Source organism: Artemia sp. Qi Xiang Cuo, chromosome 6 (genome assembly GCF_049724085.1).
Source record: "Artemia sp. Qi Xiang Cuo chromosome 6, ASM4972408v1, whole genome shotgun sequence".
Taxonomy (NCBI): Eukaryota; Metazoa; Arthropoda; class Branchiopoda; order Anostraca; family Artemiidae; genus Artemia; species Artemia sp. Qi Xiang Cuo.
The window spans coordinates 45,303,988-45,327,476 of NC_142799.1; the positions used below are offsets into that span (position 1 = coordinate 45,303,988).

Consider the following 23,489-nt stretch of genomic DNA (forward strand, 5'->3'; position numbering starts at 1 on the left):
TAGTTCTATTGTAAGCTAGTAACAAACTCTTTCCTGAAGTCACCTCTTGGATACCCAATGCAGAAACTTCATTTAGGAAACTATGAAAAAATTGTAAGTAAGTAAGTAACAGATTCTTTCTTAAAGTCACCTCTTGGATACACAATACAGAAATTTCATTAAAGAAATTATGAAAAAATTGTAAGTAAGTAGTAAATTTTTTCTTGAATTCACCTGCTGGATAAACAAAGACATTTCGTTCAAGAAATTATGACAAAATTCTAAGTAAGACTCTAGGTTAATTTAGACGAGGTTAATTGCGCGCACGTAACCTCGTCTAAATGAACCTTAAAAAAATGAAATAAAGCTATGTCGACTTTGCTTGTCTCTCTCACTATATATGCGCCGTCGTGGTGTGTAACCAATCACCAATCAAGTTATTGTATATTGAGTAACCTCCGCTGTCTCTGATTGGCCCCTAAAAAATGGGTGTTGTCTAAAAAACCAGTCTGGTTGAAAACGTGGAGTTTTCGTACTGCTCACTTTTTTGCAATTTGTAGGAACCAGTGGGGAATCCCCGCTCGTTTGGAAAGGTGCCAAGGAAAGGCAAGCAAATAGCATATAGTTTCAAAACGTGTTTAATCATGTTTCTTGAATAAAGTAACTGTACTGTATATTCATGAGGTGAAACCAATAAAGAGCTTGTTACTTGCTTACAAACATTTTCATAATTTCTTGAATGAAATTTCCGTATTGTGTATCCAAGAGTTGACTTCAAGAACGAAATTGTTACTTACTGAGAATTTTTTCATAATTTCTTGAATTAAATTTCTACATCGTGTATCTAAGTGAAAGAGTTTGTTACTTGCTTACAATTTTTTCATAATTTCTTAAATGAAATTTCCGTATTGTGTATCCAAGAGTTGACTTCAAGAAAGAAATTATTACTTACTGAGAATTTTTTCATAATTTCTTGAATTAAATTTCAACATCGTATATCTAAGTCGTGAAAACAATAAAGAGTTTGTTACTTACTTAGAATTTTCTCATAATTTCTTGAACGAAATGTCTTTTTGTTTATCCAGCAGGTGAATTCAAGAAAGAATTTTCTACTTACTTAAAATTTTTTCGTAATTTCTTTAATGAAATTTCTGTATTGTGTATCCAAGAGGTGACTTCAAGAAAGAATTTGTTACTTACTTACAATTTTTTCATAGTTTCTTAAATGAAGTTTCTTCATTGTGTATCCATGAGGTGACTTACGGAAAGAGTTTGTTACTTGCTTACAATTTTTTCATAATTTCTTAAATGAAATTTCCGTATTGTGTATCCAAGAGTTGACTTCAAGAAAGAAATTGTTACTTACTGAGAATTTTTTCATAATTTCTTGAATTAAATTTCTACATCGTGTATATAAGTCATGAAAACAATAAAGTGTTTGTTACTTACTTGGAATTTTGTCATAATTTCTTGAACAAAATGTCTTTTTTGTTTATCCAGCAAGTGAATTCAAGAAAGAATTTGCTACTTACTTACAATTTTTTCATAATTTCTTTAATGAAATTTCTGCATTGTGTATCCACGATCTGACTTCGTGAAAGAGTTTGTTACTTGCTTACAATTTTTTCATAGTTTCTTAAATGAAATTTCTGCATTGTGTATCCATGAGGTAACTTCAAGAAAGAGTTTGTTGCTTACTTAGAATTTTGTCATAATTTCTTGAATGAAATGTATTTTTTATTGATCCAGGAGGCGAATTCAAGAAAGAATTTGCTTCTTACTTACAATTTTTGATAATTTCTTAAATGAAATTTCTGCATTGTGTATACAAGAGGTGACATCAAGAATGAGTGTGTTACCTATTTAAAATTCCTTCATAATTTGTTGAATGAAATTTCAGTATTGTGTATCCAATAGGTGAAAAGAATAACGACTTTATTACTTACTTGCGATTTTATTATGATTTCTTGAATTAAATATCTATATTGTGTCCAGGAAGAGAATTCAAGAAAGTCATTGTTACTTACTTACAATTTCTTCATAATTTAATTAATTTAATAAAAATATTCTAAATAATAAAGACGGGTTAAGCTTAAAGATATTTATTGCTTAAACGTATTAACATATTTTTGAAAGAATTTGCTACTTAATTACAATTTTTGATAATATCTTAAATGAAATTTCTGCATTGTGTATCCATGAGGTAACTTCAAGAAAGAGTTTGTTGCTTACTTAGAATTTTGTCATAATTTCTTGAATGAAATGTCTTTTTTTATTTATCCAGGAGGCGAATTCAAGAAAGAATTTGCTACTTACTTACAATTTTTGATAATTTCTTAAATGAAATTTCTGCATTGTGTATACAAGAGGTGACTTCAAGAATGAAATTGTTACTTACTGAGAATTTTTTCATAATTTCTTGAATTAAATTTCTACATCGTGTATCTAAGTCGTATAAACAATAAAGAGTCTGTTACTTACTTAGAATTTTGTCATAATTTCTTGAACGAAATGTCTTTGTTTATCCAGCAGCTGAATTCAAGAAAGAATTTGATACTTACTTACAATTTTTTCATAATTTCTTTAATGAAATTTCTGTATTGTGTATCCAAGATGTGACTTCAAGAAAGAATTTGTTACTTACTTACTTACAATTTTTTCATAGTTTCTTAAATGAAGTTTCTGCATTGTGTATCCAAGAGGCGACTTCAGTAAAGAGTTTGTTACCTGTTTAAAATATAACTATTCTAAATAATAAAGACGGGTTAAGCTTAAAGATATTTATTGCTTAAACGTATTAACAGATTTTTTTTTTGAGAAAAAAAAACACAACAACAAATGTTTACATAAAAATAGTTCTTAGAGTTCACTCTTAAACATCCACAAAGGATGGTCCCATGATATAGAATAGTTTTTACCATGTCTTATGGATTTATCACGATCAGGTATGTTCTTAGGTATCCACTGTGCGAAGAACCTAACCGTGTCTTCAGGATGGTGATAACCCCCTTCAAATTTAGGACACTTAAACTCTTCTAGATTGAAAAGTGGAATCCTAGGGTCACAATTTTGAATTAAAACTTTATCTGTAGGTACATTGCCCTTTACGTAGAGCGCTTCAACCCTGAAAAAGCTGCAAATTTCATTGACTTCCTCCTGAACATTTCTCAGTTCCTGACCAGCATTATTAAGTGGTGTAATCACTCTATCGTAGAATCCCAGTCTGTTTATATGACGTAATATAGTACTCCACAAGCTATTATCATACTCAAAAATGTTATAGTTCACTATCCAATGATATCAGTCAATTTCTTCGAGTTCCATAGACAATAATATAAATGCACATTCAAATATAACACCACAAGATGATTTTTTCAAACTGATAAATTCTGGGTCATACATTCCTATCATCTTGGAAGTTATTAATGTAGTTGTTAAGTAGAAAAATACTTCATCAAACTTTTATATCTTCGCTCAAGGTTGAATGGAGTTATGGCTAGGGGGATGAGTCCTAAAACCATCTGAATTCATTGTGGGGAGGAGTCATAAAACCCTTGGAAGTCATTGCGGGGGAGGAGTCATTGAACTCTCGGTAACTGATAAATTCTGTGTCATACAATCCTATCATCTTGGAAGCTATTAATGTAGTTGTTAAGTAGAAAAATACTTGAAAATCTAAAAAACTAGGTCTGAAAACCCAAACAGCTAATTAACTATTCTAATTCATGATTTCAGGCACGTAAAACCACAAAATACTAAAGTTAACTTCTCAAATAATAAACTCCAGGAAACAAATACCCAAGAAAACCTAAAAAACCTAGGTCTGAAAATCCCCAAACAGCTAATTAAATATTCTAATTCATGATTTCAGGCAAGTCAAACCATGAAATACTAAAGTTAACTTCTCAAATAATAAATCCCAGGAACCTAACACCCATGAAAATCTAAAAAACTATGCCTGAAAACCCAAACAGCTAATTAAATATTCTAATTCATGATTTCAGGCACTTAAAATCACAAAATACTGAAGTTAACTTCTCAAATAATAAACCCCGGGAGTCAAACACACACGAAAACCTAAAAAAATCTAGGTCTGAAAATCCCCAAATAGCCAATTAAAATTCTAATTCATGATTTCAGGCACGTCAAATACGAAATACTAAAGTTAACTTCTAAAATAATAAATCCCAGGAACCTAACACCCACAAAAATCTAAAAAACTAGGTATTAAAACCAACACAGCTAAATAAATATTCTAATTCATGATTTCAGGCACGTACAACCACAAAATACTAAAGTTAATTGCTCAAAAAATACACTCCTGGAGACAAACACACACGAAAATCTAAAAAACATAGGTCTGAAAATCGCCAAACAGCCAATTAAATATTCTAATTCATGATTTCAGGCAAGTCACACCATGAAATACTAAAGTTAACGTCTCAAATAATAAATCCCAGGAACCTAACACCCACTAAAATCTAAAAAACTAGGTGTGAAAAACCAAACAGCTAATAAAATATTATAATTAATGATTTAAGGCACGTAAAACCACAAAATACTAAAGTTAAATTCTCAAATAATAAACTCTAGGAAACAAACACCCACGAAAACCTAAAAAAACCTAGGTCGGAAAATCCCCAAACAGCCATTTAAATATTCTAATTCATGATTTCAGGCGAGTCAAACCATGAAATACTAAAGTTAACTTCTCAAATAATAAACCCCAAGAACCTATCACCCATGAAAATCTAAATAACTATGTCTGAAAACCCAAACAGCTAATCAAATATTATAATTCATGATTCAGGCACGTAAAACCACAAAATACTGAAGTTAACTTCTCAAATAATAAACCCCAGGAGTCAAACACACACGAAAACCTAAAAAAACATAGGTCTGAAAATCCCCCAAACAGCCAATTAAATATTCTAATTCATGATTTCAGGCATGTCAAATACGAAATACTAAAGTTAACTTCTCAAATAATAAATCCCAGGAACCTAACGCCCACGAAAATCTAAAAAACTAGGTCTGAAAACCCAAACCGCTAATTAACTATTCTAATTCATGATTTCAGGCACGTAAAACCACAAAATACTAAAGTTAACTTCTCAAATAATAAACTCCAGGAGTCAAACACACACGAAAATCTAAAAAACCTAGGTCTGAAAATCCCCAAACAGCCAATTAAATATTCTAATTCATGATTTCAGGCAAGTCAAACTATGAAATACTAAAGTTAACTTCTCAAAAAATAAATCCCCGGAACCTAACACCCACGAAAATCGAAAAAACTAGGTCTGCCCTCCCCCTCCCCTGCTCTCAGAAATGGGGGAACGAATGGGCCTCTGAGCCTTCCCCTTGGGGCAGATCTCATTTATTTTCGATTCTGAGTATTTTTGGTTTTCCCTCAAAAATTGACTCCCCCACCCCCACCCCAGCCCGCAGAAATGGGGGAACAAAGGGCCTCTGAGCCTTCCCCATGAGGCAGATCTCATTTATTTTCAATTCTGTGTATTTTTGGTTTTACCTCCAAAATTGACTCCCCCCTCCCCCTCCCCTGCTCTCAGAAATGGGGGAACGAATGGGCCTCTGAGCCTTCCCCTTGGGGTAGATCTCATTTATTTTCGATTCTGAGTATTTTTGGTTTGCCCTCCAAAATTGACCTCCCCCCCCTCCCCTGCTCTCAGAAATGGGGGAACGAAGGGCCTCTGAGCCTTCTCCTTGAGGCAGATTCCCGTTTAGTTTCGATTCTGAGTATTTTTGTTTTTCCCTCCAAAATTGACCCCCTCCCTCTCCGGCCCCTCAGAAATGGAGGAACAAAGTGCCTATGTGTCTTCCCCGTGATTCTGCTCTCCCCCCTCCCCTGCCCTCACAAATGTGGGAATGAAGGGTCACTGAGCCTTCCCCTTGATGCAGATCTCGTTTTTTTTTTCGAGTATGAGTATTTTTGGTTTTGACTCTAACATTGACTCGCCCTCCTCCTCCCCTGCCCTCAGAAATGGGGGAACGAAGGACTTATGAGCTTTCCCCTTGAGGCAGATCTCATTTATTTTCGATTCTGAGTATTTTTTGGTTTTACCTCCAAAATTGACTCCTCCTCCCCCTCTCCTACCCTCCCCTGCCCTCCGAAATGGAGGGACGAAGGGAATGGTAGATCCTATTTTAAATTGACAATACTATTCAAACGTTACTTGTGTATTATACAGACCACATCGGAGAGGTAAAGCTAGGTCAAGTCACAATGTCATTCTATCGTTACTTTTCAGACATTTCTTGTTAAAACTTTATTTTCAACTAATTCATCCGGGTTTTTCACAAGCAATTCGTACTATCCTCGCTCGTAATCGCTAATCACCTTAACCCTTTATTAAGTTATAGGCAACAACGGTTTAGAAAAACTAGAATAGTGACATAATTTCACTTTATCGACTCTCAAATTCTATACCCACCAGAAACCTGTCTGGTTGGCCTAGAAACATGTCTGGTTGGCCCGGAAACTTGTCTGGTAGGTTTTGTATAATTCCATATGCAATTGACATCAATAGCATTAATTAGTCTGGTAATCAACCATGGAAAGGTGCCAGGGAACGTAAAGACCGCAAATAACACAGGATGGAACATAGTCTAGGCAAAACATAACCTTGATTACTACTTACATACAAACAAACATATACAAATATTGCTTATATATATATATATATATATATATATATATATATATATATATATATATATATATATATATATATATATATATATATATATATATATATATATATATATATATATATATATATATATATATATATATATATATATATATATATATATATATATATATATATATATATATATATATATATATATATATATATATATATATATATATATATATATTGTATAATTCCATATGCAATTGACATCAATAGCATTAATTAGTCTGGTAATCAACCATGGAAAGGTGCGAGGGAACGTAAAGACCGCAAATAACACAGGATGGAACATAGTCTAGGCAAAGTATAACCTTGATTACTACTTACATACAAACAAACATATACAAATATTGCATTATATATATATATATATATATATATATATATATATATATATATATATATATATATATATATATATATATATATATATATATATATATATATATATATATATATATATATATATATATATATATATATATGTATATATATTTATTTATATTTATATATATTAAATAGTAAATATTATTAACCGGTATTTCCGAAAAGGTTCTAAAATTAGGAGCTAAAACAAATATCCCAATAGCCTAAACGAAAACTAAATAAATTATTTCTTTTTCAGTAAGGATAAGCTTTTTGCGAAATGTTTATTAAATGCACGGAGATTTTAAGTGACAAAAGATGTTTTATGGACTGAAAATTGTCAGAGTGTCTATTTCTTTATTATTATTATTATTGTTATCATTTTGAACCATCTGTTGTAAATGGGATTTACATTTTAACAACAAATATTTAGGTGGCATTGCAAATTTCAGGGCATCTCCCCAGTTAGTTGTACCTACGGAAAATAACTTCTTGCCAATCGGGAGATTTGAGAGCATACAAAAAGAAATTACCAATTCCATATGCACCAAATGTTCCTGTGGCACCCAAACAGATATCCGGGATTCGTCAACACAGACTAGTTCTAAAGATTTCCGATGCTCAACTGGTAAAGGTTTTTTCTATATTACTTTTTTAGACCCTTTTGGATATAGACGAGGATGCGTTCCTTATGTCGCATTTATCTTTTAAGATATCCCTTCAATTAGTAACAGAGTAGATTATAATGTTGCCGTCTAAAATCACTTGGATGTTTGCATGATGGAGAAATAGTACCTGCCAAATTGTGGCTTTGGAGGAAGTGTCCACGGTAGACACCATCGTGAAAGAACTAGGAAGAAATGATGCGATAAATTCATCAGTGACCTGTTATGTCTTCTGAAACCATCAGCCGACAGAACACTATTTAGGAAGGTTAACCACCAACCTGCCAATGAGATGGCCCCAATACGATCCTAAAGAGCGCCCGAGACAGAAAAGTGAGGTTATGATGTAGTTTTGAGAAAGACAAATTGTAAGGTTTTTTTGTGTTAATTTTATTGTATGGGCCATTTACTTTCTAATGGGCGTTTTCACTATGTTATAGGACCGTCTGTTCGATACAATCACGCTTGAAAAAAACAACAACAGCTAACAAACAAGCACAGAAATAATAGAACAAGCATCCCCGATCACCCTTCTTGAAAAAAACAACAACAAAAAAACACAACATTTCACATTTATATGGACAAGGGCTTGAAACCTCTTCAATAAGGTTCTTTGATGTTCTGAGTTTGTGGTGTAATTTTCATCAATATCATTTAAAGTTTCGGGGGTGTTTTCCAAAAATTAAAAACAACAACATACAGACCTGACTGACTCAAAATTTACAAGGAGATGCAAGCATATTGTTTGCATTAACAAATATTTAATATGTATAAAATATAGTTTTATTTAGTGCATTACTTATTTAGTGACAAAAAAAAAGTTTACTAAACAAGCAGATTTGGCTCCAAATTCTCTAAAAATTGTTGTAAATGTTCATATTTGGCTCTTTGGCTAATAAGTTTGCCGACCATTGTGAACTGTTTGGTAAAAAAAAAACATAGCTGACAATTTGTAAAATAGTCAGATTATTATACTTAAATATTATTTTCAATTCCAAGCGCAAATTTCATCTGTTTGACTTTTCCTCACAACTCTACTGATTAAAACAATAAAAAACTTTAGCGTAAAGAGCGGGGCGTTGAGGAGAGGACAGTCCCTTTCATATACGGAATAATTTCTGTTCGTTTTAAGTTATAATGTCGCTCCTTACTTTCAGTTAAAAAAAAAACTTTTTTTATGTAATTTTTGAACGTTTTTGAATTAATGTAGGTGTTGAAGATTGCTCACCGTACATGAATAATTAATACGAATTTGTATATTAATTTTACTTCTTTTTAACTAATAATAACCTTATAATAACCTAAGTTTGATTTTTGTTCCAGTTATTCGGCACTCCCCCTCTATGGAAAATCCCAGATCTAGTGTTTGATCTCATTGAAAGATAAGGCAGAACAAACTTGAATGCAATTGCAACGTCACTAATGAATATAGGCCTACTGTTTGTAGGCAACATGGGAAACTTTGTTGCACCAAATAATAAATAACAGACCAGTAAAACCTACTGGACTACTAAAGGCCGTTTAATTAAAATAATAAGCTCTTTTAAAAGTTCAAAATAAGCTTTCAGCGTAAAGAGCGAGGTATTAAGGAGTGGGTGACCCCCATCATATACCGATTCTGTTCGTTTTAAGTTTTAATGTTGCTCCTTACTTTCAGATGAAAAACTTCTTTTTTTTTCTAATCTTTTTTTAAATAATGCTGGGAAATCCGCCCCACCCTTTATAGAAAGTTCCCTTCCCCCATGAAAAATTTCTCCGTGTAACCATCCTTCCATGTAACCTTCCCCCCTTCACCAGACAAATACCCCCTGAAAACGTCTATATAGTTCCAAATAACCAATATTATACAATGCAATGGGCAAAGCTCATAACTTGCAGCACTTCCCCCGGGGACTGTGGGAGATTAAGACATCCTCAAAGACATAACTATTAGACTTTTAGACAATACTGAAAAAATCAGTATCTCAAAATTTTTAAAGGGTGACTTTGGGGGGGAATATGAGCGTGGGGCTAGCTGCCCTCCAATAATTTTGGTTACTTAAAAAGGACACTAGAACCTTTGATTTCCGATCAAATGAACCCTCTCCCGATCTTCTAAGATCATTGGTTCAATACGATCACTCCTGGGAAAAACAGACAAACAAAAAAACAAAACAAATAAACACGCATACGTGATCTTTCTTCTGGCAAAAAATACAAAATTTCACATATTTGGACACAGGAGCTTGAAAACTCTACAGTATGATTCTCTAGTACGCTGAATTTGATGGTGTGATTTTCATTAAGATTGTTTATTGTTTTTTTGTTTGTTTTTTTTTTGGGGGGGGGGGTATTTCCCTTTTAAAAAAATTTGCGATTTCATCAGACTCCTAGCTTTTGATGGGTGCCATTAAATTTGCTGAATTTTACATATTTTGAATAAGCATCAAAATTTAATTCTTTTGATTCTTTTATATAGACTCGTCTTAGAATTTCGGTTACTTTTGAGCCACATCGCTCCTTACTTACAGTTCTTTACCACGAACTGTTTGATTGGCACATGAAAAGTTTGCAGAATTTTAGAAACAGGAATAAATTCTCCCACAAAGTGATACGATCTCAATGGAAATTATGCAATAAAATTCAACAAGTTTTGGAGCCCTTGAGTCATTATCCATGAAATATTAGATTTCTCATTTTTCGTCTGAATTGAATGAATATTCAGATGATTACCGATTTACCCTCTAATCTCAATCGATCTTAGAGTGAAACTGAACCCATAACCTCATCCCCCACTTGCGACCCGGCTCAATAGTAACCGAAACTCTAAAAAACGAAATTTTGATACCAATAGATACATCAAAAGAATCAGAATTTTATGCTGATTTCAAATATATAAGTTTCATCAAGTTTAGTTTTACCCATCAAAAGTTAAGCGCCTGAGAAAATTTAGCTGATTTTGGAAAAAGGGGGAAAGACCCCCTAAAAGTTATAGAACCTTAATGAAAATCACACCATCAGATTCAGCGTATCAGAGAACCCTACTTTAGAGGTTTCAAGCTCCTATCTGCAAAAATGTGGAATTTGGTATTTTTTGCCAGAAGAAAGATCACGGATGCGTGTTTATTTTTTTTTTCCAGGGGTGATCGTATCGACCCAGTTGTCCTAGAATATCGTGGAAGGGCTCATTCGAACGGAAAATAAAAGTTCCAGTGCCCTTTTTAAATGACCAAAAAAATGGAGGGCAACTAGGCCCCCTTCCACGCTCATTTTTCCCCAAAGTCATCCGATCAAAATTTTGAGATAGCCATTTTGTTCAGCAAGGTTGAACATATGATAAGTATGTCTTTCAGGATGACTTAATCCACCGAAGTCCCCGGGGGGAGGGCTGACAGTTATGAACTTTACCCAATGTTAACATATAGTATTGGTTATTGGGAAGTATACAGACGTTTTCAGGGGGGATTTATTCTGGTAGGGGGGGAGGGGCCGGGGGTGATATGGGAGGATATTTCCATGACGGAAGTTTTCATGGGGGAAGGAACATTGCTATGAAGGGGGGCGCCGGATTTCCCAGCATTATTAAAGAAAAAAAAATCAGAAATTAAATTTAAAAGAAAAAAAAAATTTCAACTGAAAGTAAGGAGCAACATCAAAACTTAAAACGAACAGAAAATATTACGTATTTGATTAGGTTCACCCCCTAGTCAATAACTCGCTCTTTAAGCCAAAGATTTTTTAGTACTTTCATAAGAGCCATTTATTATAATTAACGGCCTTTGTGATTAGTGGGTCATTTTTACAGAATTGTAACAAATTTCGAACTCTAGCATAAAGAGCAAGGTGTTGACTAGGAGGCGAACCCTCTATTATATGTGTTAAAAATCTATGAATATACAAGTTCGTTACGCTAGTTAATTTGCAAGTTACGTATATATATTACTAATAAAAACGTTCGTAAATAAAATTAAAAAAGTTTCGAGAAAGCCATTTAACAAAATAAGATTAACATTAATATGCAAATTTTTTTTTAATTATTCATGTACGGTGAGCCAAAATCCCAACCGGTATTAATTCAAAAACATTCAAAAATTAAAAAAAAAAAACAGGTTTTTTTTAAATGAAAGTAAGGAACGACGTTAAAACTTAAAACGAACAGAAATTATTCCGCATATGAAAGGGACTGTCCCCTCCTCAACGCCTCGTTCTTTGCGCTAAAGTTTGACTTTCTCACAACTCTATTTTTTTTAAGAAATAAAAAACTTTATCGTAAAGAGCGAGGCGTTGAGGAGGGGACAACCCCTTTCATATAGGGAATAATTTCTCCTCGTTTTAAGTTTTAACGTCGTTCCTTACTTTCAGTTAAAAAAAACCTGTTTTTTTATTTAATCTCACAAAGCTCAAAGTACACTATCTGACATAAAGTTAGTCTTAACAGACTTCAACAATCGATTCGGAGGAGCCGAGAAGGCAAGGTAGCCCCAGAGACAAAGATCCTATGAATTCTTCATTGTTCACAGATAGAAAAAAACAGCAATTATTATTATTTCTATTTTATTACCCATTATTAGTAGAAGGCTATCTTATACTCCCATCACTCACCCCTGCTGCCACCTACAACTTTTTTTAACACCATATATGGGCATAGCCTCCCTAGGGAGAACACGTGGTTAATGGGGTCAATGACCTAAATTTCCAAAGGTGTCGATGTTGTTGTTGTTGTTGTAAGTGCACGCTCTCAGCGAATGTCAAGGTCGATGTTGTTGTTGTTGTTGTAAGTGCACGCTCTCAGCGAATGTCAAGGTCAATTTATTTGTTGTTTCTATGTGTAATAACTCCGGGACGAAGGTTGCACATGTGCATTGAATTCTAACGGGAACAATGTATTGATCTAGTACTCGAGGGGGAAGTGAATTTCCGAGAACTTGATTTACATAATCGGTGGGGGAGAATGTATTGATTTACGAAAGGGGAATTAAGAAACAAACATGGCTTCTTTGTTGTTTGGCATAGAGTCCCTAGGGGAGATGGATTTCTGAGAACTTGATTTACATAATCGCTAGGGGAATGTATTGATTCACGAAGGGGAAATTAAGAAACAAACAAGGCTTCTTTGTTGTTTGGTTAGCCTAACCTGAGAAATTGATTTACATAATCGCTAGGGGAATGTATTGATTCACGAAAGGGGAATTAAGAAACAAACATGGCTTCATTGTTGTTTGGCTAACCTAACCTGAGAAATTTATTTACATAATCGGCGGGGAAATAATTGATTCACTAAGGGGAATTAAGAAACAAACATGGCTTCTTTGATCTTTAGGCTAACCTAACCTGAGAACTTTATTTACATAATCGGCGGGGGAATTATTGGTTCACGAAGGGGGAATTAAGAAACAAACATGGCTTCTTTGATCTTTAGGCTAACCTAACCTGAGAACTTGATTTACATAATCGCTAGGGGAATTATTGATTTACGAAAAGGGGAATAAAGAAGCAAGTATGGCTTCTTTGATCTTAGGTCTGAGGGATAAACGTTCTTTAGGTCAGAGAGAAAAATTAATATTCTATTTTTAAATAGGACTTCATTGATCTTTAGTTTCAGGAATTAGAAATGACATCACTTGTTATCTTGGAATTATGCGGGAGTCTAAAGAGATAGAAATTCTATTTTTAAATACGGCTTCACTGATCTTTAAGTCGGAGAGATAAATTGATATTCTAACGAAACCTTAACAGTGTAGCTAGGAACATTTATGAGATGAAGAGATTAACGCGGGAAAAGGGTTTCCTAGAAATTTCAAATGTGACAGCGCAGGGATGCTAAAACAATAGGAACACGCAGAAATTACTTTTAGGGGATTATTTGGGCGAAACCGTTTTAAACATTTTAGGGAATTATTTCGGCAAAACAGTTAGAGACATTATAAAAGATAATTTTAGAAGATGTTTTAAAAGAGGTTTTGAGTGTGGTCGTTATAATACAAAAGTTCTATTTAAACAGTGTTTTGAGGTCCTATACCCCAACCCCAAAGGGCCCCGATCCCCCTACCCCGACCCCGAAGGAAGCCCCCGGCCCAATAGCTTAGAGTCTTAGCTTAGAGTTTTTGTTAAAGTTGAAGTTCGGTTTCGTAATAGTTAAGAGTTTTAGCATAGAGTCTTAGCTTAGAGTTTTAGTTTAGTTTAGTTAAGAGTTTAGAGTTTTTTTAGCTTAGAGTCTTAGCTTAGAGTTTTTGTTATAGTTATAGTTTATTTTAGTTTTAATTAAGAGTTTAGATTTTTAGCTTAGAGTCTTAGCTTATAGTTTTTGTTAGAGTTCTAGTTTAGTTTAGTTTTAGTTAAGAGTTTATAGTTTTAAAATAGAGTCTTAGCTTAGAGTTCTAGTTAGAGTTGAAGTTTCGTTAAGTTTTAATTAAGAATTTAGATTTGTAGATTAGTGTCTTAGCATAGAGTTTTTGTTAGATTTCTTGTTTATTTTAGTTTCAGTTAAGAGTTTAGAGTTTTACATTAGGATCTTTGCTTAGAGTTTTATTTAGAGTTCTAGTTTAGTTTAGTTATATCTAAGAATTTATAGTTTTAGATTAGATTCATAGCTTAGAGTTTTAGTTATAGTTCTAGTTTAGTAAAGTTATAGTTAAGAGTTTAGAGTTTTACCTTAGAGTCATAGCTTAGAGTTTTAGTTAGAGTTCTAGTTCAGTTTAGTTTTAGTTAAGAGTTTAGAGTTTTAGCTTAGGGTCTTGGCTTATAGTTTGTGTTAGAGTTCTAGTTTAGTTTAGTTATAGTTAAGAGTCTAGAGTTTTTAGCTTAGAGTTTCTGTTAGAGTTCTAGTTAAGTTTACTTATAGTTAAGATTTTAGAGTTTTAGATTAGAGTCTTAGATTATAGTTTGTGTTAGAGTTCTAGTTTAGTTTAGTAATAGTTAGGAGCTTAGAGTTTTAGCTTAGATTATTAGCTTGGGGTTTTTGTTAGAGTTCTAGTTCAGTTTTAGTTAAGAGTTTAGGGTTTTACCTTAGGGTCTTATCTTAGACTTTTAATTAGAGTTCTAGTGTAGTTTAATTATAGCTAAGTATTTAGAGTTTTAGCATAGAGTCATAGCTTAGGGTTTTAGTTAAAGTTATAGTTAGTAAAGTTATAGTTAAGATTCTAGAGTTTTACCTTAGAGTCGTAGCTTAGAGTTTTAGCTAGAGTTCTAGTTCAGTTTAGTTTTAGTTAAGAGTTTAGAATTTTAGCTTAGAGTCTTAGCTTATAGTTTGTGTTAGAGTTCTAGTTTATTTTAGTTTTAGTTAAGAGTCTCGAGTTTTTATCTTAGAGCCTTAACTTATAGCTTCTATTAGCTTTATAGTTTAGTTTTCTTCTAGGTAAGAGTTTAGAGTTTTATCTTAGAGTCTTAGCTTATCATTTGTGTTAGATTTCTAGTGTAGTTTATTAATATTTCTTAGTGGATAGTTTTATATTAGATTCTTATCTTAGAGTTTTTTTTAGAGTTATATTTAATTTTAGTTTTAGTTAAGTGTTTAGTGTTTTACCTTAGATATTGATCTTAGAGTTCGATTTCATTTTAGTTTTATTTAATATTTTAGAGATTTAGCTTAGAATCTTATATTAGAGGATTTATTATATTTCTAGTTTAGTTTAGTTTTATTTAATAGTTTATAATTTTTATATTATATTCTTATTTTATATTTTTTTGTTGAATTTATATTTTAGTTTATAGTTTTAGCTTAGACTTAGAGTTTTAATTAGAGTTCTAGTTTAGTTTAACTCATCAAAAATAACCTGAGATAGAGAGAGAGAGAGAGGAGTAAATCATCCTTGAGCACCATCTTTCTCATGAAAAAAGTCCTAAATTTCTAAACTAATGTTTAAAAGCATATCCACAATATTATTTTGCCTTTTCGTGACCAATATATCAATAAATTGTGTAAATGCATTTGAATCACAATGAAGAAGTTTCATACAATAGTCTAATGATGGAGAATCAGTTTTCATTATATCGACAAGCATTCCCCGAGAAAATATCTTCCTTTGAATAGACAACTCTAGAAAATTGTCATCTAGAATCAAACGTTTTTCCATAAGAACTAGATTCCTCATGATTCGCTCTTTCTCGAATCTATCCATTTTTTTAGAGTCCTAACTCTCTCACAACCAACTTCGGACTAACCAGAATTTTTTTCTACTCTAAAAAAATATACGCTAGTCTACTATAGAAAGAAAAAAATATCATTGATTTAGAAACAATTTTATAGAACATAATTACAATAATAATAATCACTGATGCATTTTGTTCTCATCAATATATTTCGATAGGACATCTAATGCTGACCGAAGTTTATTTATATGGAGAATATTCACTTTTCCAGCAAAACTTAGCTTCTCCTCCTGCTTAAATTTGCTTAGTGATATCACATATCAAGCATATATAGTGTCTAATTCAAGGCACAGTCTACAACAAGCAGTTATTTCCACTGACAGATTGGGCACTCTTGTATCATCGCTTCTGTTGTCGGCTCCATCATAAATCTCTAATAGTGTAAATGCATTACTCATTTTTTTCAACTAGTATCCTCCCAAATAAACTATTCTCTTTGAATTCAATTCTCTTACTAATATGAATTGTAGAGAAAACTATTCCTTTTATTAAAATCCCAATTACTTATCAAGTTATACTTGCTCTCTTTGAAAAGGTGTATACAAGGTCCAGAATAACATAGAAAGGAACATAAAGTCGTAGAAGTATAAGGCCATGTGAGAGGATACTCACTCTCTTTGAACCAAACCATGCCAGACTATACCCATCAAACCAGACTATACCCACCAGAAACCTGTCTGGTACAGGGGTGCACGCAAAGTATAAGGTTGATTACTACTAAGGAGTACGGTAACATAGGTTTTTCTTTTAATCCCCAGAAGAGTGAAGTTCTCGTATGTAATAGCCGCGTTTAAGATAGTGTACCAGTTTATGTTATTTTCGGAACTTATACGATTAAGTCTTCCTCTAAGGTTATGTACCTCGACCTTCCAACATGTAGCGATCTTAAGAAAAACTCGCGATTGCCTTGCTTCGTTGTTCGCTGTAAAGACACGCAGAGCTTATGGAATTCTCGTTTCAATGAAGTGCCACTTTAACCGTTGTCTACTCACAAGGGTGTATAACCCTTTTGTTTTGCCACATGTGCTAGCCCTATATCCGTTTTGGAAAACATTTACTCCTTCTGATCGCCGCAGTGTTCAGTCTACTTTCTATAGATATGGCAAGTATCTGCTTCGTCTTCCAATATGGTTGAGGAATTCGAAAATATCCCTGAAGTATAGTATAGCTGTACTGAATCGCCGTGCTCGATTTGCAAAAGCATTTGAACCAAGACACTCTTCGTTATACGTCGCAATAACTTGAATTTGTCATTTTTTTTTGTCGTTGTAATGTTCTTAATCTTGTTTTTCTGTAGTTGAGTTTTCTTTGGATATTTTGTGATTATTTTTCTTTCTTTTCTTGTACTCCATTTACAACATTTTATGTGTTTAATAATAGTAGAAGGCTATCTTATACTCCCATCACTCACCCCTGCTGCCACCTACAACTTTTTTTAACACCATATATGGGCATAGCCTCCCTAGGGAGAACACGTGGTTAATGGGGTCAATGACCTAAATTTCCAAAGGTGTCGATGTTGTTGTTGATGTTGTAAGTGCACGCTCTCAGCGAATGTCAAGGTCGATGTTGTTGTTGTTGTTGTAAGTGCACGCTCTCAGCGAATGTCAAGGTCAATTTATTTGTTGTTTCTATGTGTAATAACTCCGGGACGAAGGTTGCACATGCGCATTGAATTCTAACGGGAACAATGTATTGATCTAGTACTCGAGGGGGAAGTGAATTACCGAGAACTTGATTTACATAATCGGTGGGGGAGAATGTATTGATTAACGAAAGGGGAATTAAGAAACAAACATGGCTTCTTTGTTGTTTGGCATAGAGTCCCTAGGGGAGATGGATTTCTGAGAACTTGATTTACATAATCGCTAGGGGAATGTATTGATTCACGAAGGGGAAATTAAGAAACAAACATGGCTTCTTTGTTGTTTGGTTATCCTAACCTGAGAAATTGATTTACATAATCGCTAGGGAATGTATTGATTCACAAAAGGGGAATTAAAAAACAAACATGGATTCATTGTTGTTTGGCTAACCTAACCTGAGAAATTGATTTACATAATCGGCGGGGAAATTATTGATTCACGAAGGGGAATTAAGAAACAAACATGGCTTCTTTGATCTTTAGGCTAACCTAAGCAGAGAACTTGATTTACATAATCGGTGGGGGAATTATTGGTTCACGAAGGGGGAATTAAGAAACAAACATGGCTTCTTTGATCTTTAGGCTAACCTAACCTGAGAACTTGATTTACATAATCGCTAGGGGAATTATTGATTTACGAAAAGGGGAATAAAGAAGCAAGTATGGCTTCTCTGATCTTAGGTCTGAGGGATAAACGTTCTTTAGGTCAGAGAGAAAAATTAATATTCTATTTTTAAATAGGGCTTCATTGATCTTTAGTGTCAAGAATTAGAAATGACATCACTTGTTATCTTGGAATTATGCAGGAGTCTAAAGAGATAGAAATTCTATTTTTAAATACGGCTTCACTGATCTTTAAGTCGGAGAGATAAATTGATATTCTAACGAAACCTTAATAGTGTAGCTAGGAACATTTATGAGACGAAGAGATTAACGCGGGAAAAGGGTTTCCTAGAAATTTCAAATGTGACAGTGCAGGAAAGCTAAAAAAATAGAAACACGCAAAAATTACTTTTAGGGGATTATTTGGGCGAAACCGTTTTAAACATTTTAGGGAATTATTTCGGCGAAACAGTTAGAGACATTATAAAAGATGATTTTAGAAGATGTTTTAGAAGAGGTTTTGAGTGTGGTCGTTATAATACACAAGTTCTATTTAAACAGTGTTGTGAGGTCCTATACCCCAACCCCAAAGGGCCCCGATCCCCCTACCCCGACCCCGAAGGAAGCCCCCGGCCCAATAGCTTAGAGTCTTAGCTTATAGTTTTTGTTAAAGTTGAAGTTTAGTTTAGTAATAGTTAAGAGTTTAGAGTTTTAGCATAGAGTCTTAGCTTAGTTTTAGTTTAGTTTAGTTTTAGCTAAGAGTTTAGAGTTTTTTATATTATAGTCTTAGCTTAGAGTTTTTGTTAGAGTTCTAGTTTAGTTTAGTTTTAGTTAAGAGTTTAGAGTTTTAGCTTAGATTCTTAGCTTAGAGTTTTAGTTAGAGTTCTAGTTTAGTTTAGTTTTAGTTAAGTTTAGAGTTTTACAATAGAGTCTTAGCTTAGAGTTCTAGTTAGTTGAAGTTTAGTTAAGTTTTAGTTAAGAGTTTCGAGTTTTAGCTTAGAGTCTTACCTTAGAGTTTTTTTTTAGAGTTCTAGTTTAGTTTTAGTTAAGAGTTTAGAGTTTTACCTTAGAATCTTAGATTAGAGTTTTAGTTAGAGTTCTAGTGTAGTTTAGTTATAGATAAGAATTTAGAGTTTTAGCTTAGAGTCATAGCTTAGAGTTTTAGTTAAAGTTCTAGTTTAGTAAAGTTATAGTTAAGAGTTTACAGTTTTACCTTAGATTCATAGCTTAAAGTTTTAGTTAGAGTTCTGGTTCAGTTTAGATTTCGTTAAGAGTTTAGAGTTTTAGCTTAGAGTCTTAGCTTATAGTTTGTGTTAGAGTTCTAGTTTAGTTATAGTTAAGAGTCTCGAGTTTTTAGCTTAGAGTGTTAGCTTAGAGTTTCTGTTAGAATTCTAGTTTAGTTTACTTCTAGTTAAGAGTTTAGAGTTTTAGCTTAGAGTATTAGCTTATAGTTTGTGTTAGAGTTCTACTTTAGTTTAGTATTAGTTAGGAGCTTAGAGTTTTAGCTTAGAGTCTTAGCTTAGAGTTTTTGTTAGAGTTCTAGTTTAGTTTTAGTTAAGAGTTTAGAGTTTTAACTTAGGGTTTTAGCTTAGAGTTTTAGTTAGAGTTCTAGTTTAGTCTAGTTATAGTTAAGTATTTGGAGTTTTAGCATAGAGTCGTTGCTTAGGGTTTTAGTTAAAGTTATAGTTTAGTAAAGCTATAGTTAAGAGTTTAGAGTTTTACCTTAGAGTCGTAGCTTAGAGTTTTAGCTAGAGTTCAAGTTCAGTTTAGTTTTAGTTAAGAGTTTAGAATTTGAGCTTAGAGCCTAGCTTATAGTTTGTGTTAGAGTTCTAGTTTATTTTAGTTTTAGTTAAGAGTCGAGTTTTTAGCTTAGAGTCTTAGCTTATAATTTCTGTTAGAGTTCTAGTTTAGTTTACTTATAGTTAAGAGTTTAGAGTTTTAGCTTAGAGTCTTAGCTTATAGTTTTTATTAGAGTTCTAGTTTAGTTTAGTTATAGTTCAGAGTTTAGAGTTTTAGCTTAGAGTCCTAGCTTAGAGTTTTTGTTAGAGTTCTAGTTTAGTTTAGTTATAGTTAAGAGTTTGTTGTTTTACATTAGAGACTTAGTTTAGAGTTTTAGTTTAGTTTAGTTTTAGTTAAGAGTTTAGAGTTTTAGCTTTAGAGTCTTATCTTAGAGTTTTTATTAGAGTTCTAGTTTAGTTTAGTTTTAGTTAAGAGTTTAGATTTTTTAGCTTAGAGTCTTAGTTTAGATTTTTTTGTTGAAGTTCTAGTTTTGTTTAGAGTTTTAGCTTAGACTTATAGTTTTAATTAGAGTTATAGTTTAGTTTAGTTTTAGTTAAGAGTTTAGAGTTTTAGCTTAGAGTCTTAGCTTAGAGTTTTTGTTAGAGTTCTAGTTTGGTTTAGTTTTAGTTTTAGTTAAGAGTTTAGAGTTTTAGCTTAGAGTCTTAGCTTAGAGTTTTTGCTAGAGCTCTAGTTTAGTTTAGTTATAGTTAAGAGTTTGGAGTTTTACCTTAGAGACTTAGCTTAGAGTTTTAGTTTAGTTTAGTTTTAGTTAAGAGTTTAGAGTTTTAGCTTAGAGTCTCAGCTTAAAGTTTTTGTTAGAGTTCTAGTTTAGTTTAGTTATAGTTAAGAGTCTGGTGTTTTACCTTAGAGACATAGCTTAGAGTTTTAGTTTAGTTTAGTTTTAGTTAAGAGTTTAGAGTTTTAGCTTAGAGTCTTATCTTAGAGTTTTTATTAGAGTTCTAGTTTAGTTTAGTTTTAGTTAAGAGCTTAGAGTTTTTAGCTTAGAGTCTTAGTTTAGAGTTTTTTGTTGAAGTTCTAGTTTAGTTTAGAGTTTTAGCTTAGAATTAGAGTTTCAATTAGAGCTATAGTTTAGTTTAGTTAAGAGTTTAGAGTTTTTAGCTTAGAGTCTTTGCTTGGTTTTATTTAGAGTTCTAGTTTAATTTAGTTTCAGCTAAGAGTTTAGAGTTTTAGCTTAGAGTCTTAGTTTAGAGTTTTTGTTAGAGTTAAATTTTAGTTTAGTTACAGTTAAGAATTTAGATTTTTAGCTTAGAGTCATAGCTTAGAGTTTTACTTAAAGTTATAGTTTGTTCAAGTTTTGGTTAAGAGTTTTGAGTTTTAAATGAGTCTTAGATTAGAGTTTTTGTTAGATTTCTATTTTGTTTTAGTTTTATCTAATAGTTTGGTGTTTTTAGCATAGAGTCTTATCTTAGAGTTTTTGTTGAAGTTCTAGTTTAGTTTAGTTTTAGCTAATAGTTTAGAGTTTTAGCTTAGAGTCTTAGCTTAGAGTTTTTGTTAGAGTTGAAGTTTAGCTTAGTATTAGTTAAGAGTTTAGAGTTTTAGCTTAGAATATTAGCTTAGAGTTTTTGTTAGAGTTCTAGTTTAGTTTAGATATAGTTAAGCGTTTGGAGTTTTACCTTCGAGACTTAGCTTAGAGTTTTAGTTTAGGTTAGTTTTAGTTAAGAGTTTCGAGTTTCTTAGATTAGAGTCTTAGCTTAGAGTTTTTGTGAGAGTTCTAGTCTAATTTAGTTTTAATTATGAGTTTAGAGTTTTACCATAGAGTCATAGCTTAGAGTTCTAGTTAGTGTTGAAGTTTAGTTTATTTATAGTTAAGAATTTAGAGTTTTATCTTAGAGTCATAGCTTAGAGTTTTACTTAAAGTTGTAGTTTAGTTAAGTTTTAGTTAAGTTTCGAGTTTTAGCTTAGAGTCTTACCATAGAGTTTTTGTTAGAGTTCTAGTTTAGTTTAGTTTTAGTTAGGAGTTTAGAGTTTTAGCTTAGAGTCTTAGTTAAAGTTATAGTTTAGCAAAGTTATAGTTAAGAGTTTAGTGTCTTTAGCTTAGAGTCTTAGCTTAGAGTTTTAGTTAGAGTTCTAGTTAAGTTTAGTTTTAGTTAAGAGTTTAGAGTTTTAGCTTAGAGTCTTAGCTTATAGTTTGTGTTAGAGTTCTAGTTTAGTTTAGTTATAGTTAAGAGTCTTGAGTTTTAACTTAGAATCTTAGCTTAGAGTTTCTGTTAGAATTCTAGTTTAGTTTAATTATAGTTCAGAGTTTAGAGTTTTATATCTTATTGTTTTTATTAGAGTTATAGTTTAGTTTAGTTTTAGTTAAGAGTTTAGAGTTTTTAGCTTAGTGTCTTAGTTTGTAGTTTTTGTTTGAATTTCTAGTTTATTTTAGATTTTTAGATTAGAATTTGAGTTTTAATTAGAGTTCTAGTTTAGTTTAGTTTTAGTTAAGAATTTAGAGTTTTAGCTTAGAGTCTTATCTTAGAGTTTTTGTTAGAGTTCTAGTTTAGTTTAGTTTTAGTTAAGAGTTTAGAGTTTTATCTTATAGTCTTAGCTTATAGTTTTTGTTAGAGTTCTAGTTTAGTTTAGTTATAGTTAAGAGTTTGGAGTTTTACCTTAGAGACTTAGCTTAAGTATTTTAGTTTAGTTTAGTTTTACTTAAGAGGTTAGAGTTTTAGCTTAGAGTCTCAGCTTAGATTTTTTGTTAGAGTTCTAGTTTATTTTAGTTAAGAGTTTAGTGTTTTTAGCTTAGAGTCTTAGCTTAGAGTTTTTGTTGAAGTTCTAGTATAGCTTAGTTTAAGTTTAGAGTTTTAGCTTAGACATAGAGTTTGAATTAGAGTTCTAGTTTAGTTTAGTTTTAGTTAAGAGTTTAGAGTTTTTGGCTTAGATTCTTTGATTAGTTTTAATTAGAGTTCTACTTTAATTTAGCTTTAGATAAGAGTTTAGAGTTTTACCATAGAGTCTTAGCTTAGAGTTTTAGTTAGAGTTAAAGTTTAGTTTAGTTACAGTTAAGAATTTAGATCTTTAGCTTAGAGTCATAGCTTAGAGTTTTACTTAAAGTTATAGTTTGGTTAAGTTTTAGTTAAGAGTTTCGAGTTTTAGCTAAGTCTTAGCTTAGAGTTTTTGTTAGAGTTCTAGTTTAGTTTAGTTTTAGTTAAGAGTTTAGAGTTTTACCTTAGAGTCTTAGCTTAGAGTTTTTGTTAGAGTTCTAGTTTAGTTTAATTTTAGTTAAGAATTTGATGTTTTACCTTTGAGTTTCAGTTAGATTTCTATTTTATTTTATTTTTAGGTTAGATTTTAGTTTTTTACCTCAGATTATTATGATAGTGTTTTAGTTAGAGTTCTAGTTTTGTTTAGTTTTAGTTAAGAGCTTAGAGTTTTAGCTTAGAGTTATAAGTTAGAGTTTTATTTAAGAGTTCTAGTTTAGTTTAGTTTTAGATAAGAGTTTAGAGTTTTTAGCTTAGAGTCTTAGCATAGAGTTTTTGTTGAAGTTGTAGTTTAGTTTAGTTTTAGTTAAGAGTTTAGAGTTTTAGCTTAGAGTCTTAGCTTAGAGTTTTTGTTAGAGTTCTAGTTTAGTTTAGATATAGTTAAGCGTTTGGAGTTTTAACT

At 32.1% G+C, this 23,489-nt stretch overlaps 1 protein-coding gene across 1 annotated transcript in view; it reads left to right on the forward strand.

Moving 5' to 3' along the window:
- Window positions 1-23,489, forward strand: part of LOC148951276 (uncharacterized) — a 91,314-nt gene that overhangs the window by 23,435 nt on the left and 44,390 nt on the right. Inside the window, exon 2 of the mRNA XM_089090212.1 lies at window positions 7,517-7,692. Coding sequence (XP_088946338.1) covers window positions 7,517-7,692 — 176 coding nt within the window. The remainder of the gene's footprint in view (window positions 1-7,516; window positions 7,693-23,489) is intronic.